This window comes from Astatotilapia calliptera, chromosome 6, assembly GCF_964374335.1.
Source record: "Astatotilapia calliptera chromosome 6, fAstCal68.1, whole genome shotgun sequence".
NCBI classification, from domain to species: domain Eukaryota; kingdom Metazoa; phylum Chordata; class Actinopteri; order Cichliformes; family Cichlidae; genus Astatotilapia; species Astatotilapia calliptera.
In genome coordinates this window covers 7,592,008-7,612,544 of record NC_137427.1, presented here as the reverse complement: position 1 = coordinate 7,612,544, position 20,537 = coordinate 7,592,008, and the positions used below count along the sequence as shown (strand labels likewise).

Genomic DNA, 20,537 nt, shown 5'->3' with positions numbered 1-20,537 from the left:
CAAAGCAGTTTTTGTGCTTTTAGTTTCGCAAACTCAGTGAGTGGTTTTGCTATAAGTCTGAATAGTTTTAGAGATTGTGCTACAGGAATCACAGTTAGGGTTTGAGCATTCAGAAAAAACTGTAAGTTAACATTATTGCATGCTAGTGCTTTCTAAATGACTACATGGTGTAAGCACTGTAAAATGTAGGGATTTGTGTGTAGAGTTTTGCAGTAACAGTTCACCAAATTTGAGTCATGTGTCAAAGCAGGGAATAGTGTTTATAGTTCAGGGAAATGGGTGAGCTTTTTGAACAATAGCGTTACGGTTTTGAAATTTTAGTTTAGAGGCCTGGTTACAGTGTTTAAGCAATCGAGAAAAACTGTAATATGAATAGACATCTGACTATTTTACAGGATAGACAATATAAACATATTTTAAATTAAAGGAATTGAAATGTACATTGTGCCTTGGTTTAGTGTCTGGAAGAGTCCTGTCTGTCAATTATAGAGGATGTGGGAGGGCGGGTGTGTGTGTTTAGGGCACGGATGGCTTGGGGATAGAAGCTCCTCTTGAGTCTCTCTGTCCTTGCCCGGAAGATGCGGAACCTTCTACCAGATTGCAGAAGTTGGAACAGTTTGTTGCCAGGATGGGACGGGTCCTTCAGTATCTGCGCTGCTCTAGGCCGGCATCTCCTGGTGTAGGTGTCCTGAAGCGGGGGGAGAGCAATCCTGCAGCAGCGTTCTGCTGTACGGATCACTCTCTGGAGAGCTTTTTGGTCCTTCACACAGCTGTTCCCAAACCACGATGTCATGTTCTGTGTGAGGATGCTCTCCACAGCGCCTGTATAGAAAATCCTGAGGATCTTTGGAGAGACCCTGAACTTCCTCAGTTGTCGTAGGTGATACAGGCACTGCCTAGCCTTTTTGGTCTGGACCTGAATGTGGGCAGCCCATGTCAGGTCTGAGGAGATGTGGACACCAAGATACTTGAAGGACTGCACCCTCTCCACTGGAGCTCCATTGATGATAATGGGCTTGTAGTCTCTGTGCTGACCCCTTCTGAAGTCCACCACCAGCTCCTTGGTCTTGCCGACGTTCAGCTGGAGGTGGTTGTCCTGGCACCACGATGCCAGATTCTTCACTTCATCCATGTAGGCCGCCTCATCGTTGTTGGAGATGGCACCCAACACCACTGTGTCGTCAGCAAACTTCACAATGGTGTTGGAGCCATGGGTGGCCACACAGTCTGAAGTGTAGAGGGAGTAGAGCAGTGGCGAGAGGACACATCCCTGAGGTGTTCCTGTGTTGATGGTGATGCTGTTGGAGAAGCACCTGCCCACCCTCACCACCTGAGTTCTGCCAGTGAGGAAGTCCAACACCCATGCACACAGACGGCTGTTAAGTCCCAGATCCCTCAGCTTTGTGAACAGTCTGCAGGGCACTATTGTGTTAAACGCTGAACTGTAATCAACAAACAGCATTCGCACATAGTTACCCTGTTTCTTGTCCACGTGGCTGAGAGTGGTGTGTAGGACGTGGGCGATGGCATCCTCTGTGGATCTGTTGGATCTGTAGGCGAACTGCAGCGGATCTGTGGTGTCTGGGATGGAGGAGGAGATGATGTTCTTCAGCAGCCTCTCAAACACTTTCATTACTACCGAGGTCAGTGCAACTGGCCGGTGATCGTTCAGGGATGAGGGTTTGCTGTTCTTGGGCACAGGGATGATGGTGGATCTTTTGAAGCATGTGGGGACCACAGACTTCTATAGAAAATGGATGGATGGATGGATATTAAGGGAATAATCCTAACTACAGAATGCTTAAAATCAACACATTGTCCCTAAATCATCAAAATCCCATCCTTCATACCATCCCTGGCATATCCCCTGAGGGATTTTATGTTATATGGAGTCCAAAATAAGCAGCAGTGATTGACAGTTCCTGGGTCCAAACCAGAAGTACAGTTTGTAGGATAGTTGAAAAACATATAGATTAATCAAATCCAAAAAAAAGGTGTCCTGATAAACAAAAGACGGATTTGACGAATTGCACATCATAACGTATTTTTAGTTATGCTAACAGTTCCTTCAGCTCCAATCATGCTAAAATTACAATTCTAGTGTAACTGCTAGGGATTACTTACTGAATCTTTCTTCTTCTTTTTTTTAAATGCTGTTCTTTAGTATAGCTCTATATACAGCACATCCATATTTGGGGATCAAGCTAAGCTTGACAGACTCATGTGCTTGGTAAGATATGAGAGAGAGCTTAATGAACTATCAACAGCAAAACCTAAGATTCTAGTTAGAGTTTTGAGTACAGAGAAAGTCGCATGTGTGACCGTGATTCTGTTCTTATGCACCTTTTCACAAATCTCATTTTAATTTTCACAAGTGTGTGAAATATGTTCCTATCTACATAATTATTTTTTCCCACTCTTTACCCAATTTGATGCATTAATCCTACTATGATGAAAGTGTCCATTAAAAATTTGGAAGTTCTGACTGGTGGACTAATAATTGGCAAGTGAGGGTAAATGTGATAAATACAGATCAAAGTGAGTAGATCATTTCACTTTAACATGTTTTTTTTAAAGTCTCAATGGGGAATGCATCTGACCAAGCTAAATGTAGGCATACATATGTGTGTGTTTGTGAGAGAGAGCGAGTGTGTGTATAAATGCCAGGTTTTGATCAAAGAATTGGTTTAGTCACTGGACATGTAGCAGGGAGCAGCTCTGTCTTTGTAATTATACTAACAAGTAGATGAAGCACCGTGACAGCTCGTTTTAGTCAAACATTTTTTTCTACTTCATTTCTTTTATATTTTAATTCAAATTTCATTCTTTTCTGTTTTGTCTTTTTCAGTCTATCGTTTGTATCCTGAAAAATATAGTCATTGTGCAACGGACTGTTTCCTTTTTTGGATCAGATGTGAAGTGTCTGTTACCATACTCCCTTTAAACTCTATTTAGCACAGCATTAGCACATGCTAAGTAGCTACCAGACAGCAGGCTATGAAGTCTGGAGTCATAATCTTCTGAGTGACATCTCAAGAAGGCTTTGCTTCCAGTCTGTCTCTCCTCTCCCTTACTCCCTTCTTCTCTCCCTCCACTTCTTGTCTTGGTGTTTCTTTCCTTTTTTCCTCTCTTGTTGTTTTCTCTAGAGGGCTGTCATCAGAAGTTCAACACAAGCTATGTTTCTGGTGTCATTGTTCTGTGCATAAAGACTTCTGCCTTTGAGCGAAGCATCTTGATGTAATAGGGTCAGCAATATTTCATCATCAGGATTTCAAGGACTTCTCCAAAGAAGTCCGTTTTAATTAAAACATTTTGCTCTCATGTATCCCAAACTCAATTTGACTGCTGTTAGTCAAGTAAGAATAGCGTTTATTAAAACAAAAAACAAAAAAGTTTGGGAAATAAATAATGAAACACCCGAAGGTAAAATCTGCTTGTGTCTTTGAGGTGAAGAAGTTCTCCTGAACATTAGATGTCTCTTTGTCTTCTGTCTCTTAATTGTTGTGTTTTTGTGTACCTGCTGTTTTAGCTGTTTCTTTTGTCCCTTATTTTGTGTCCTCATTCTCCTTGCAAAATACTCTGTCCTGCATCTTCTCTCCTCCATTCAAGCTGCCCTGCAGAGACGAATGTGGTATTGATCTAGATATATTTATAGAGCGTGATGGGGAGCGTGAGCGGGATTTCTGCGTGACAACTCCAAGAGCACTGGGGGGTCTTGAAGGATGAAAAGTGGGTGATCAGCCTCACAAACTGCAGGAGTGTAAATGATGTGACTCAGTTGGCTTCAAGGCAGCAAGCTGTGTGGGGAACTTTAAACGTATTGCTTTGATACAGCTCACTTTGAAAACTTGCACAGCTTACACAACCCCAGTAACTGATTTATCTTGGTCCTGAATGTAGTTTCAGTCTTCTTTAGAATAAATTCTAGATCAAATGTAATATTGAAGATTCTAGCTCTGCTGGATTAGGCGATGGATGTAGTTGCTGGTGGTAACAGTAAATGTGGTCTAATAGTCACAGAATCCTGGAGGAAACAAACACTTCTTGAGCCTGGACTAAAACAGACACAACTAGTGTTTCTGTTTATAGCACAACCAGACACATTTATGTTCATTCAATATTTGGTCTCTTTTCATCACGCCAAGAACAAATGTGATCTGACTTTGTCTCATGCCAGTAACTCTGTGCCAACAGCACAGCTAAGCAGCTTTGCTGTGATGGCACAGGAAAGTTGTTAACCTGGCTCATAACCTTCTTCCATTCCCGTTCATCAATTATTCTCTTCTAAACCACCTTAACAACTTGTTTGTTTTTGTACATAAAATCAACAGCTGCTATTACTTGTAATTATGGATTGTGGTGTCAAATATTTTCCTGTGACCTCACAATAAAACTCACCCAGTGTTTCACTTGGTGAAGATGCAGCAATGGCTAATGATTTTTGGACAGTTGGTCAGCTGGTCCTAAATGCTGCAATAATTTTAAGGTGTTTTTATTTTGTGGCAGTTCTGGTTAGCGTTATAACCTTAACTTATAAGATAAGAGGCAATATATAGTGCAATTATACTGTTGTTACTAGTATCCAGGAGAGTCCACATAGATGGTATGCCACATAGACCTGTACCAAGTAGTTGTTAACTGCTGCTGTGATGTGTTCCACTGATTTGTAATGTCCTGTTTTGATATTTCTTGGTGTTTTAGAATCAGAAATCAGATGTGACATAAGAGCAGTGGAATCTGACTGTAAAGCTACACGTTCACTGGCTACTGTAATGACATACTTGTGTAATAACAAGTGTTAATAGAGGTCAAGTCAGAAATCCTTTTTCTATTTTGCATAGGACCTGAAGTCTTTTTGTAACCACAGTAATTGCCCATGGTGACCATTATTAGGAATGCAGGTTTAAGGTACTTCTGTACTGACATCACTTTCCATGATACTGGCATGTGTGTTTTGGACACTCCATGAGAGTCCAGAGTTTTCACGTTACCCCACAGTGAAGCCAAAAGTTTGAAATCTGAATCCTGAATGGGGAACAAGCTTAAAGAAATAGCAGCTCCCCTCACTCCTCACACATAAAAAACTTTCAGCACCTCATCTCCTGTCCTCAGGCTGCAGTCTGCAGCTCCTCTGCACTATGTTAAAATAGCTTGCTGTGCATTTCCCACTAAATAGACAGATACTCGGCCTGAAGCCTTCAAGGTTCCTTCCTGGAAGTAAATAAGCTCTTCATATTTTGGTTACGTACACACCCCTTAAGCTGCAGTCCTGACAAACACCTATATATAGATAAATTATAATAACTCATGCTCTCATATGGGTGAACACTGACAGCTTCCAACACCTACCAAACTATAGTTACCATTATTCAGGAGAAGAGAAGAGGACATGCATGTCACAGTGATTTATTTACATTTAGATATCACATGTTTATTTGAGTTTAACTTAGTTTATATTCCATGCTGTCTTCAGTATGGTAACACCCGTCCACAGTGCTATGCAAACAGGCAGAAGTAAAATATTCTTCCCTCATGATGAATTACTGCGGTGCTTAGTTCATTACTAGATTCATGTCAAGTCAATGGATTTTCAACAATACCTGTTTAGACTGTACTGAAGCATGCTAAATCCACTGTCACCGTGTTGCACTGCAAAGCTTGAAACTCCACTATGCATTATCCGTGACTTCAGGGCTCAGCTGTAGCTAACCTACAGGAAATACTGATATGTACATAAGTACGTTGTCTTTCAAGAAACCACAGGAAACAATGCTACTAGGTAGCTACATTGTAGCAGGTAGCTGTTCACTCTGTCTGCCAACTGGTGCCACACACCTGGATTACAGTGGATTCTGAACTGGAACTGCGGAGTCTTGGGTCAGACAGATGAACAGTGACTGAGCTAAACAATAACAGGTCTAGTAAGATTTTAGGCAGTCCAGAAAGAAGGTGTTGAGAAATGAACAGAAGCAGTGAGACTGCAAATGTTGCTCAAGAGGTTAAGGTGGAAGGTGGGTGTGAGGCAACTGTGTCCTCAATGAAATGATGACCTTATTTTCCTCTTTTGCAGATTTTCAGTTAAAGAAATGATCAGAAAGAAATGTAAAGGAAATAAAAAAAAAAATCCAAATAAACTAGAAAAACAACATGTTTTGTTGTAATTATCATCATCATTATTATTATGTTTTTTTTGCAGCATGCCAGAATTGAAACTTGACATTACTGCTCTTGGCTTCCTTACTTATCATTCTTCAATTTTCATCATTTCAAACATACTGAAAAGCACCCTAAAGGTTATCTCACGGCACAGACTTGTTCAAAGCACTTTCTTTACTATGATGATCTAAGCAGAAAAGTTGTAATCTAAAGAGAGTTCTTCATAAATTTTATAAACTGAAAAGACTTATTGATGTTTGGTGCGTTGAATTTCAGAAGAGTCTGATATATATATATCATTTTTCTTTTCTATTTTATTTTAGTTCCTTCTTTGTTGCGTTCTCAGTGTTTTTTTTTAAATCCCTATCTTAGATGAATTTCTCCTGTTACATCTTTGTTTCACCCTCAGACTGCCTCTCATCAAAGGCTGAGGACCGACTTTTCAGGAAGCTGTTTAGACGATATAATCAGTTCATCAGACCAGTGGAGAATGTCTCTGACCCAGTCACTGTGGAGTTTGAGGTCTCCATCTCCCAGCTGGTTAAAGTTGTAAGCTTTATGCACACACACACACACACACACACACACACACACACACACACACACACACACACACACACACACACACACACACACACACACACACGGGTTTTTGGGTTTTTAAAGACTGTAATGTAATGCTGAAAGTGTTTTAAGCATTTTTCTACATTCTGCAACTGTCTTGTTTTATGTATTTGTCCAAATGTATCTATGCATTTGTCACTCATAGCAACTTCTCAACATTTTATGATAGTCTGTGTGAACAGTGAGTTGTCATTCCAAGAACATCTTGATCACATTTCCTACCTTTGAAACTGAAGAGCAAGAAGATAAGCCGTGGAACGAGAGAAGTGAAAGCGTAAAGTGAATGCAGACTTTATTTAGTCTGTTCAATTTCACAGATTCCAAAAATGCCTCACAGTGTTTTTATACAATGCTGCTGTGCTTTGGCAATGTTAAGTTCAAAACTGGTGATGGAGGTGGGGGTGCTGTGCAATCCCCAGTGAAAAGAGGTTTTCACCTCAGAGTGGAAATCCTGAGATTAAGAGGAAATTGCCAGCAGGGGCCTTTTTCCAGACTGGATTGTGAGGTACCTCTATCTGCTTGCTCAGCGAGGTGAGATTAATTTAAAGGTGAGCGCCTGGATGTGAATGTCAGGGTGTGGTGGCACTGCATGAATGTGTCATTATGTGTGTGTTTATGCACACATTTTCACCTGTCTTTTTGTCTTCAAGACATGGCTTTTACAAAGTTCTTTAAGTCGATTCTGTATAATGTAAAAACATTAAGACTGCAAATCAGAACTGAATAAGGACAAGGCGTAGAGGATGTAAACTATGTAACCTTTTCATTTATTACTTGCTCACTATTGATCCTGTCGGTTAATCATATATAACAGAGGACTAAGATGTGCACGTTTCTTGTAGTCCCTCCAGTAGGCTGAAGCAGCAACACAGTCTGTCTCACACATGCACAAGCAGACAGACACAAACACACCCACATCTGCTGGCTAATGAGCTCTTTTCCTACTCTGTGTCTCTGCAGGATGAGGTGAATCAAATCATGGAAACAAATTTATGGCTCAGGCATGTGAGTAACCATGTACACACACAAACACAGATAAACACATCACACACAGCATGCATTAACAATTTCACTGACCTACCTTACAGTTGAGGTCTGCAAAGAGCCGGGTAAGTGAAGCCCGACGAGGTTCATATGTTCTAACACATTGTTTACACGTACTAAGCAGTATGGGATGCTGCAGTCTGTCTTTTAGCTGTGACTTAATGTTACATTTAGTTGGAATAAACAGGAGAACACGAGTGGATAAGAAAACAAAGACAGCTCACATAAACACGGAAATGGAATCAGCCCAGTGATCAATGTTAGCATTATTGCTAGTCACGCTCTGCAGCTCAGCAGATCTATAGCTACAGACCCTGAACTCTTGACCTCACATTGCCAACCAATAACATTTTCTCTCTTTCACCTCGTTGATAACATTTTGTTTCCTCTTCCCTTTTCCCTCCACTATTAATCTGTGCTTAAAAGATTACAAATACTTCTTGTAAGCATTATTGATTTATTTTTATCTTTCTTAAATTGGTGGCTAATTGCTCTACAAAGCCAAACATTTTGTAGAATCTGATGTGATTCAGTGGTGCTGCTATCCCCGAGCTTTCCAATTAAAATATATTGAAATGCCTGTATAGTACAATCTCATATATTGTTTGTAATGGCGTGGCTGTTTTGTTTACAACAAGTCCTTGCTAATGACAAGCAGTGCCAACACCACAATCACTGACAAAGACACTGGATCACAGCAGTGGGTTTACAGTGGAAGCCACTTTAGAAATCTGCCCCTTGATGTATTTATTGCAACTGTTCTGCAGTTTGACTGCAGGGGATTCTTTATTCAATAGCCTTAACACAATATTTTTAAACATCCTAGCTGTGTACTCTTTGAAATCTAGCTCCACTGACTACTTTATGTAAGTGGGAGGAAAACTTTAATGTAATACATATACATACAGGTTCTTTGAGTACTGTAGATATGTAGACACATTCAGGTGGGCACACGGGCTTAACCTCATGGTTCAAAGTAAGCTTCTATCAAAGACTAGAGATGCCATCAGTCTATTAAAAAATCTAACTCTAAACAAATAAATAAACAGTGAAATACATGTTGAGTTAAATATGCATCAAAATGAACAAATAGCATTTCTCCTTTAAGTTTATTAAGTAGGCAATGAAACAAGTAGAGCAAATAATAAAACCTATTTCCTAATTAAGCAGTGATAACATCTTTGACTTGGTCTGCCCTGAAAAAGCCTCAGTTTTCAGGATGATACCTGCATATTAATCAGTCTTGAGTGAGTGATCAGTAATTATGATGGTTACTCATTTCCTCAACAAAAATCAATAAAGATTCAGACAACTGAGCATCTCCCAAATATCCAAAAACATAAGTTTGGCACAACATGTTGCTATTTATAACTAAGCCAATGTATTACATATTTCTTTAAAACAAACATGTAATCCCATTTGCTAAATGTGTGGAAAATACATGAAAAGTATATAGAGTACACAGACATTTTGCATTCTTTGAACCATAGTTTGGGTTAATATTCTCACTATTCCTTTAATTGTGACGAGGAGAAAAAACTGTGCTTTCCCAGAACGCTGGACGTCCAGTGGCATAGCCACAATATAACCATAATTACACTGGCAAGCCTATTGTTGTAAACAAACTGCTCTGTACCTGTTTACTGAGGCTAAATAGACTTATATTTTCCTTCTTCTTTCTATTTTTTATGCTGAAATTTTACGGTCACAACAAGCTGCACAACTGAGCCTATCATGAATTACATCGTTAGCCAATCACAATGCAAACTCTCAAATGAAAAAGGCAGTGTTGCATGAAGTGGTTAATTAAACAGCTTCCAGGTCATAACTGGGTATTAATCTGCCTTTCTAATGAATGAATTCATCTTGAATGACATGCAGATAGCCAAGACTAATGGATATACAGCTCATGAAATGCTACCTACGGATATGTTGAATGCACTCTTCCTTTATTTCTGTCAGGGAGCTATTTATTCATACGCCCCGTCTCTATGCGCTGCTCTTTATGCAGGCTATTGTTGATATCACATAGTGTTATTTTGTCACTCACGAGCTAATGTAGAAGCAAATGAAAGCCTTCAGATTTGTTTTCTCTATAATACCCTTATTTAGCACTACTGTAAAAGATCAAAGAAAGTTCTGCCTGCAGTATAAATATGTTTTTCAAAATATTCCCAAGGAGGGGGATGTCTCCAGTGACTAATAATGTCTGCAGCACACAATGCAAAATATAAAGCAGATGGTTGAATCCCGAGTCTGGTAAAACTGTTTTTCCCTTCCCTTCCGTCAGATTTGGAATGACTACAAGCTCCGATGGAAGCCTGCAGAGTTTGACGGGATTGAGTTCATTAGAGTCCCATCGAACAAGATTTGGAGACCCGACATTGTGCTCTACAACAAGTGAGGCTGTCAACATCATAACACTCATAAATTATATAGCTTAGCTGGGATCTCTGTTATGGCAACAGTATGCGATGCAATCAGTGATTATAACATAACAATTAAAGCCATAATAATGGCCAAAATAAAAATAACTATTTAAAAGAATTCTTTATAAAATGCAAAGGTGAATGATTATATTGATTTATTATTATTGTGATTTATATTTTCCTGCTTGTAAGTGTCCGTTTCTTTACACCCAGACCAGAATATGTTGGAAATTTTAAACTTGTACTAGTAAATGTTTTATTACCAATAGATCTTACATAGAGGTAAAACCACTCAGACTTTTCAGTATAATATTAGAAGTGTTTTATATTCCTCTTCTTCATTGTTTTGGCCTGCAATTTTAATGTGGGTTTGCAGGTTTCGTCCTAGGTTTATCAGCCCTGTTTCCAGCAGCAGGCAGATGTTTTTGTTAAAATAACTCCTAAACTCAGTGTACTGACCAACGCCAAACAACAAACAGATCATTTAGCTGCTCTAATGGTGGTAGAAGAGCAGCTAACTGTGAAAGGTGAAGAAGTGAAATAAAAATAAACTGTTGATATGTATTTATCACAAGTCAGCAGAAGAGATGTTCCAAATGAATGCTAATGTCGCTTTTGCGCAACACCTAACATTTTCCCCTTGCTCATGAATCTTGCGGGTAATTTTAAAAAAAGCACTGACAAAGAACCCTCTATGTCATTTCAGCATGAGAATAGCCTTATTACAATATTGCATTAATGGCCATATTCTCTGAAGCACAAATGTCTTTTATACCTTCAGAGTTTCCAACAGAAAATTCCGTGAAATATGCTAATGGGACTCCCTATTGTTCAGGGTCAGTTTGTGCTGCATTGTATTCTCTCAGTTTTAGCTCAGTTAATTGTAGACTCATTACTTCTTTCTACTTACAACAAAGGTTCATATTGTTAATCAAAGGTCGTTTTGTGTTTCACAATAATACATAATGCAGCTTTATTGTTCTCTACTATTTAATCCTAATAATCCTTTGTTCCATAACTGCTGGTTTTATCTTCTCCCCTTTCTTCTGTGCCTTTGTTTTCTCCTTGCGTATTCTCTCATTGTTTGACATCTCTACCTTCCACCTAACCTCTGTGTCCTATTCACACCACACGTCTACGTTCTCATGCACTGTTTGCCATGGAAATGCATTGTACGCCTTGTTATACATTCACGTTTGTCTTACACAGTGCTGTAGGAGATTTTCTGGTGGAGGATAAGACCAAGGCCTTGCTGAAGTTTGATGGAACTATCACATGGGTTCCTCCAGCAATTTTTAAATCATCTTGCCCAATGGACATCACCTACTTCCCCTTTGACTATCAGAACTGCTCTATGAAGTTTGGGTCCTGGACTTATGACAAAGCCAAGATTGACCTGGTACTTATTGGGTCCAAGGTCAGTCTTTGTAACTGCATTTAAGCCTCGTATAACAATAAACTATCTATTTCATTTTTATCTCTTTCTGCCTAGTACAGACTTCATTCCAGTTAGATACAACAGGCATTTCAAACCCATTAGTTTTTTTTTTAATTCACTGTTTATTTTATTAAAGGGCACCTCCATCAATTTTACACAAAAGGTCACTTTGCAAGTAATGAAGAGCTCTATTGGGTCTGTAAAACAAGCTGTATAATGTCTTCTGCAGCCAGTGGCACAGTCAGAGAACCATAACTTCAATGGGGTTCGACAAAAAAGTGATATGTGGCAAATTGCTGTAGGCCAAAGTAGTAATTTCTCAGGCATGACGGCCATATAGAAGTATAGCCTGGAGTCTCAAATAATAATCATTTAAATGAAATCCTTAGTTGAGGAAAATATCTGGGATGGTTGCTATAATGTGTTCTTTTTAAAAAAAATGTGGATGAAGCTGATAAAATAACTACAGTTTTAATGGTGGTCAAGAATGGGTTGCTGTTATATGCAAGCCCGTTTCCGCCACAAAAAAAAGTAACCATAACTCGAGTTATTAACTCAAAATTTCGAGATTTTTTCTTGAAATGTCGACTTATTAACTCGAAATTTTGAGAAAAGTAACTTGAAATTTCGAGTTAGCTCTGCCAATCAGTAATCTATGTGGAATGTGCACTCAAAACCAGATCACAACAAATTGCCGCTTTCGAGAGTACGTTCGCTGATAGTAACACCATGTAATTCAGCTAATAACACAAGGATTTCATAATTTGTGAAGCCACACTAAAAATAATCAGCAATTTGTGCATTCATGACTGGCTGTAATACTGGTAGCTTAGCTGTAGCACTTGTAGCTGAGGGCTTCAGCTTCCGGGTAACAACGAAATGACGTCATTTATGTAGATTACTAATTGGCAGCGCTAACTCGAAATTTTGAGTTATTAACTCAAAAGTTTGAGAAAATTAAGTTGAAATTTCGAGTTATAGATACTTTTGTTTTTAAGTTTTAGTGGCGTAAACTATTAAAATATGTCTACGTGGGAACAATTTCCTTAGAAAAAGAGTTCTGCAAAAAAAAAAATTCTGCTCACTGGTAAAAAGACAGAGTTTTAAAGACCTGAGCATCTAGGAAACAGTGTGAGTTCCATTATTAGGAATATAAAATCAAGCATGCAGAAGACCACATAGGGAACTAAAAGTTGGTGCTGCTTAAACACTTATTTTAATTAACTTCCTGAAAATGCAACAGTCATTGGTAACTGGATATAGCAAGTTTGTTTAATTTATTCATCTGCTATTCAAACAGATACAGAAAACAGGTGAATTTTAAGATTAGCATTTAGAATGTAACTGTTTCATGCATTAACCACTTTGCTTGGACCTAGGGGAGGTCCAGTGGATAATCAGTGGCTCCATGACATTTTTTAAATTCAAAATTGGTTTGCAACTTCTTGCAAATCCCCATTCATCATATTTACCTGAAGAAAATAATGCGGGTTATACTAACAGAAAAGGGAGCCTTTTTAATATAGCTTGTTGATTCTAAATATGATTTTTTTTCTTCAGATTTTGTGATTTTTAAGATCTTTATCCATGTATTAGGTGAACCTGAAAGACTTCTGGGAAAGTGGCGAGTGGGAAATCATTGATGCTCCAGGCTACAAACATGACATCAAGTACAACTGCTGTGAGGAGATCTATCCAGACATCACCTACTCCTTCTACATCCGGCGTCTGCCACTCTTCTATACCATCAACCTCATCATCCCCTGCCTCCTCATCTCTTTCCTCACAGTGCTGGTTTTCTATCTCCCATCTGACTGTGGAGAGAAGGTCACGCTCTGTATCTCCGTCCTGCTCTCCCTCACTGTGTTCCTACTTGTTATCACAGAGACCATCCCCTCCACATCGCTGGTCATCCCGCTCATTGGAGAGTACCTGCTCTTCACAATGATCTTCGTCACACTCAGCATTGTCATCACTGTTTTTGTGCTGAATGTACATTATCGCACACCAATGACCCACACTATGCCGGGCTGGGTGCGCTCGGTGTTTCTCAAAGTGCTACCGAGGATTATGCTAATGCGGAGACCGATTGATGAGAACAGCAAAGTTGGGGGGCTGGACAGCAGTGGGGAGGCAGGAGGAGGTGGAGGGGGAGGAGGAGGCGGAGGAGGAAAAGGAGGGAGAAAACGGAAGAATAGCTTAATGCAGGTAAGTGGTTTTGCTCACAAAACATCTGGTTGTTGAATGTATTGGAAGTATTTTCCCTTGGTGTTGGGGTCATTACTCAATACAGTCATGTATTACACAGAACACGTTTCTTAAAAGTTGTGCAGTATGTTACTTAATTACTCTCAGGAGAAAGATATTTGTTATGGTACTCGTTACGTTACTTTCATGTTACTGATGAATGATCTGAAATACACCATCTCATAATTACAAATTAACAATATAAACCTACAGGCTACAGCCCCGCACACCAACACAAATCCCTGTCCTAATGAGGACACACGTGATCTTTTAGGTATGAACACAAAGCTGACAACACAAAGCAAAGATGAAAACCAGCATAAAGAGACTTTAAAGTGATCGTCACAGTGATTCTACTGTAGAAACACGAACAGGTAGAAACCAGAGGCTGCAGCCTGACTGCTCATGTTAGCATGCTGTTTGTGCAGATGCTTGCAAAGACCTAAAGTTGTGTTAGCAGCATAATGCGGTTGTTTCTGTTCTGGATGAAGTTTCCACTTTATTGTTGAACTCTTGTCCTTTTGTGCAATGAAAATAATAAAAATTTAAATGTAATGTCCATATTTTTGTTCTCCGGCACATGAACTGAAATCAGCTGATTTCAGGGCCAGTGCAAGTGGAATCGATAAGCTGGATCGATAGGCAAACAGACCAACAATTCCAATAAACTAAACTACTGGGAAGTGGTTCTTCACAAGAACAGTGTCTTGATTCCCATCCCTAATCCTAGCCGACAAAAATAGTTTAATGATAAACTTTTTTGATTCGGTTTATCACAAGTGATGTAGGTCAGTGTCAGTGACAGCTGTCGTTCCGTTATTTGCACTCAGGTTATGACTCTGTAGCAGGTCCAATAATGCTTAGTTAGCTCTGCTGCAAAGTTCACGGTCTCCGTGACAAACAAAGCCTTACACTCTTACAAAACAGTTCTGTCACCGATCATGGAAAGAGAGCTTAGTTCAGGGGTCTCAAACCCTGCGGGCCACTTGCGTCCCACGTCACCCCTACTTGTGGCCCATTTATTGAGTAAGGTGTACACTTATGTCTGCATTTTTATTTTGTTAAATACGAACAAAAGTATAGCAGACGTGTCTGCCCGGAAAGAGAGTACCAATTTGTTTATTTGGTAGTTAAATGAACTAAATAGCTTCAGTTAGTTAAGATTGAGAATGTGCAGTTTTGTCTTGTTATACAATATTTGAAATAAAAAAAGAAACAAAACACTACATTTTTGGAAATATTTGTGGGTGTTTTCTTGTTTTTTTGGTTAGTTTTTTTGTACTACTTGAACACTAAGCTTCAGTGAAAAGGAACAAGTCCTTCCTTAATATCAGTTGATGCTTGACTGCTTAGCTCACTTAAATATCTACATATGAAACAAGCCAATGTCTATTTGGAAATAAAGGAGGGCGTATAAGTTAATCTTAATTGATTATGATTCCCAACAGTTTGGAGGAGGATCACTTAACTGTCTGGAGTTTGGTGAAAGCAAGCTCTCAACTATGGAGGGCTGCACTGGAAAGAAATGCCCCTGCCCTTGCCAGCATGGGAAGGAAACCCCAGAAACCCCAGACCCTGGGAAGATGACACGTCAGCTGAGTCACCAAAGCATCAACACAGTCGTGGCCTTTTCTGTGGTGTCACCTGAGATTAAACAGGCCATCGAGAGCGTCAAGTACATTGCTGAAAACATGAGGAGCCGCAACAAGGCCAAAGAGGTGAGGCATTCTCATCATTTGTCCGTGGACAGTAAGAGTTAAACAAATCAAATAGATGTTCCTATAGCAAAACACACTCACAACAACTCACTCAGGTTTCCATTTAAGACTTATATTAACAAAATAAAAAAATGTATTTAAAAAGAAAAACATAGCATGTGCATTTCCTTTGCCCTCTTTGGGTTTCAAAGTAGTTGATAGGACAGTGGGGAAAGGGGTAACTGCTGTCATCTAAAACATCCAAGTAGAATTTTACTAAAATAAAGGTCAGCAAGGTTGCAAAATTCATATACATCAAATTTAGTTTAGCTTATCTATCCTCTTTCTGTGCACTGAGATTATAAAAGAAGTCCCAGTGTGATGAAATCTAAATCCATCATTACCATTTCTCATTGCATTTCTGATTCTTTTGTTTGTGAAAGAAGGTCTGTGCCTTGGCTCTAGCTCCAGTAAACTAAAACGGAAACATTGCTCCATCAAATAAGATTTTAACTTGCAGCTGTTTTTTGTTGGTTATTCTCACAGTATGATGTTGAATTTAACTCCAGTTTATATGCACATTGTGTTTCCATTTGACTAAAACACAGTTTGACTTTGGCTTTTCTATTTTAGTAAGCAAATACTAGGCATACATTTGTCACACAGAAGATACATTGTTCCAGTAATTCTGTACTTTATATAAATGTACAGACGTTCATGGAAAGCAAATACATAGTAAGCATCCATAATGTATTTATGCAAAACCACTCCATACTGACAAAAAAATATGCTGGCAGGGAGAGCTGTTGTATTGTTGCAGAGTGTAACCTGCTCTATAAGTTTACAACAATGTAAGTTAGAAGCAAATAATTTTAGATTTGCACTGAACAATCTCCCTCCTCTCTCTGTCAGTTATAAATAAAGTGGGTGAAATCTCCCACAAGGCAAAAAGGAGCCTTTGATATGCAAAACTCATGCCTCAATCAGCTTTGTCAAAACGCCTGTTGCTTATTTATTTATTTTTGACGTTGTGGTTTGAATGTGATTATCATAGTAATTTCTCCCTGTGTAAATTATGTATCAGTTTTCTGTTGACTTACGAGAAATTTTCAGCTGTTCTCTCTTCTATTATTTCCGTCTTCCTTTTCCCCCCACACTTTCTCTGTGTTACACTTCACCTCATTGACTCCTGTAACCTCAAACACACTGAGATATTGAATCACGTGCGTCTCTCTCACCATGCATGCCTTTTCACCTGCTTTTAAATGATCTCTGTTCATGTTTATCTCTCATTTCTAACCACTGACACTGTCTTTTTACACCTCTTATTTTGTCCCCTCCCTTACTTACAGGTGGAGGATGACTGGAAGTACGTCGCCATGGTGATTGATAGAATCTTCCTTTGGGTATTTGTGACCGTGTGCGTCCTGGGAACTATGGGCCTGTTCATCCAGCCTCTTTTTGGCTTTTTCTCATAACTGCTAGCCCGTCAGGGTCCTCAGTCACCCTGTGCATAGACCAATCTCAAACAAGTAACTAATGGACTCTCAGTTCTCTTCCGACAAATCAAAAGACAGTTTAAGTCCTAAGCACTATCTGGTATGCTGGTTTTGCTGGTTTTTTGTGTTTTTTCCCTTTGCAGCAAATAGAAATAAAGAAACAGTGAAGTCTAAAATGTTCTCGACACATAAGCTCATCTTTCATGGTAAAACAGATTTTTCTATAACTCCTTTTTTACCTCTTGACCATGTTTATTCATTTGTACTTTTAAAGTATCTTTAATACAAATATTGGACACATAATGATTTCCTGTGTAGCTAAATTTGTTAACAGCCTCAGAGACCGAGCTTTGTGGGTAAAATTCTAGCATTTGCACCCTCCTAAAAAGCAAAACCAGTCTACCTTATTACTCAGATCCATTTAGCTCTCAAAACATACATGCTAACATCTATATCGCTAAAATTGGCTCATCGGAACTGGGCTTTTCTAACCAGTGAGTGATCTTACAATCGTGACGTCCAACTTTTATAGTCCATAGGGGCAACGAAATTCACACAGCTTAATTTTGACCTATCTTTTCCTTTTGGGAAATTTTGTATACTGCTTTCATAAAATTTCTGCCTCTGGCAAAAAATAAATGTGATAAAGAAGTCAGAAACTCAGATTCATGCCTCATCCTTATTTTGCCAAAATATGTAATTGATTGTTTTTTGTATTGTAATAGATTTCTGTAACAGTCTGGCTCAGCTCAAAACTCGGCACACTGAATATTCCTTTAGGACTGGAACTCGGACATTCAGCAGATGCTTGGAACTTTGTACTTCCAGCAGAGATGATACAAAAACAGAACTTAACCCTGCAAGATTCCTCCTCTCAGCTGACTGATAACTGTCATACCCGTTACCCAGTCTGATTCATCAAGAATTCCACTGTCAGAGTCATCATGCTTGCTGCTTTTTTGTGCCATTTCCAATTACAGTTGAGACTACTGGCATGCTTGGCAGTGCTTTTACAGATAAGGGCAGGCTGTTCTTCTATTTGTAATCAGAAACCATACGTTTATAAATGTTCCACAAGGTAATTGGTTGGCCTGGTAAATATTGGATTAAATGGTATTTGATTAGTTGCTCCTGAAATAGCATTACATCTATTAATTCATGAGAGGATTCTATCATCCAATTCCATGGCGACTAATTTAATCTTCTTTTTTCTTGTCACTTTTGATTATTATGAAACACAAACGTGATGAAAGAAACATGTATCACAGAAGTTTTGATGGCTTTGACCTATGGCTAATGATATATTAATCTGAATTTTGGTTTTGCACATTGTGAGATGAATGGTTTAATATTCATAAAAATCAAGATTTAATTGCTCTGGCTTTACTGCACAGCTCCATTTTTATCTCTCTCTCTCTATATATATATATTTATATATGAATTGTACAGCAATATAAGCTTAATTTAATATGTTGAATTTAATTTATCCTTCTTTTTCACATCATATTATATTATATTTTAATGTACCTGAAACAGACAGCCTTTGCTGAAAGAAGCAAATATTGTTTTTGCAAAGGAGCTTTGCCATTCTTTGTCAGACTGTCTGAATTTCAAAATAAAACGAGCATTTCTTCAAATAAAAGGGGTTGCATTTAACAGAAAAGGTTTGCGATGATGCTAAAAAAAAAAATCTATGACTTAATTAAACCATTTTTAAAATATACACTGACTTACACTGTTGCATATGTGTGTCATTACTCTAACAAAAAGCCACCAGAGGTATAATCAAGCCCGTTGTTATGTCGTATGGAAGAGCATGTTGTTTTGTGCTATTCAGACATAATTTTAGTGTTAGGGTAAAATGCATAATTACACATGACATTGCCATATAATCATGATTATCAGAGGGTCAATCTCCCAGCTGCACATAGCAGTCATTGTTTGAATATTGCAATGAGTCAGTAATTCTATACTTAATGTTCCTTACAGAACACACTCATTTGCAGACATTTTCACAGCTGTGTTTTTTCTTCTACAACATAAAGTGAAACACCTCTTTGGGACTGTTAGCAAGAAGTGATATCCTGCCTTTTGCTCTCAGCTGGGAAGAACTGGAGAGTACTACTTAGTGCATACATTTCACGTAGTTATGACCTTTAAATAAATACATTGCAAAATAATTGTGATAATAAGTGTCATATTCTAAATTATGAAAAACCTGCTTCATATGTCAAACACATTTGGATGGTTCACCTCAGAAAATTCTGCAGTCTACACTAACCATTGCATGTTGTTTGTAATTGTCTTTTAACTTAAAACTAAAAGATAAAACGTATATTTTTTCTAAAAAATGCTTTATTGTTTAGTGATGATTATTCAATCATGATATGAGTATTTTTGTATTGTCTTTATGTTTATTGGGGTTTTTTGTAAATTAAATTATAATTAGAAAGGATTCTACAAACCCTTTCATGCTCTTTCTCCACCTCACCTATTGGACCTTCTCCTTCCCTGCTCCTCATTCCTCAACATTCCTCAACTAAAGGCTTAGTCTCCATCCCCCACATCAGACCAAAGTCTTTCAAGGACAGACCCTTCAGCACTGTTCCCCCCACTCTGTACAACATGCTTCCCTCTGAGATCCACTCTGCCCTGTCTCTGGGCATTTTTCAAAAACAGATACACTGTCATGTATTCACTGAAGCCTTTGGCCTTTGACTGTGGGGTTTTTTTTTTTTGTTTGTCTTTTTGTGTGTGTGTGTGTGTGTGTGTGTGTGTGTGTGTGTGTGTGTGTGTGTGTGTGTGTGTGTGTGTGTGTGTGTGTGTGTGTGTGTGTGTGTGTGTGTGTGTGTTTGTAAAGTGACCTTGGGTTCCTTGAAAAGCACTATATAAATCTGAGTTATTATTATTAATATTATTGTTATTGACAGTGCCATCATCATTCAGGCTTTGGATTATCTCCTGGTCTTCTTTCTCCCTTTCAGTGTGACAATCTTTCTCTGTTTGTTCCTACTGGGTATCTTTCTCCTTTTCAAACTAATTATTCAGCTCTAGTCTGCAGCTAGCTCTTTTTGTAGACCACTGGTCATTTGCACTACCTATAGAGATCTAGGTGAACTCACCATGACAGGCAATATATTTTTCTGTATCCTGCATTTTAATCTTTGAAACCTCAATCTGGGTGCGCAGAGCCTCATTTACTGCCTGACTCTACTTTAGCTGCTTGGCCCACTTGTGAGAATGTAAAGAATGTGAATCTAATAGTACTATTATTGTTTTTGACATGTGTCACCTTGTGAAATGCTTGGACTGGCATTCTGCCTGGAATATTTAAGGAAGTTGTGGTAAACATGAAAATATTTGAAAGTTCTCCTGCTTATTTCAGTTATTTTCTAATATTTTC

The 20,537-nt window shown here is 38.6% G+C and overlaps 1 protein-coding gene across 1 annotated transcript in view; it reads left to right on the top strand.

The window, feature by feature from the left end:
• The window catches only part of LOC113023676 (neuronal acetylcholine receptor subunit alpha-3-like), a 28,691-nt gene extending 9,834 nt beyond the window's left edge, over nucleotides 1-18,857 (top strand). Inside the window, exons 2-8 of the mRNA XM_026169931.2 lie at nucleotides 6,566-6,705; nucleotides 7,741-7,785; nucleotides 10,115-10,224; nucleotides 11,463-11,670; nucleotides 13,288-13,899; nucleotides 15,387-15,656; nucleotides 16,988-18,857. Of these exons, the coding sequence (XP_026025716.1) occupies nucleotides 6,566-6,705; nucleotides 7,741-7,785; nucleotides 10,115-10,224; nucleotides 11,463-11,670; nucleotides 13,288-13,899; nucleotides 15,387-15,656; nucleotides 16,988-17,113 (1,511 nt within the window). The 3' untranslated portion in view covers nucleotides 17,114-18,857. The remainder of the gene's footprint in view (nucleotides 1-6,565; nucleotides 6,706-7,740; nucleotides 7,786-10,114; nucleotides 10,225-11,462; nucleotides 11,671-13,287; nucleotides 13,900-15,386; nucleotides 15,657-16,987) is intronic.
• Nucleotides 18,858-20,537: the final 1,680 nt, after the last annotated feature.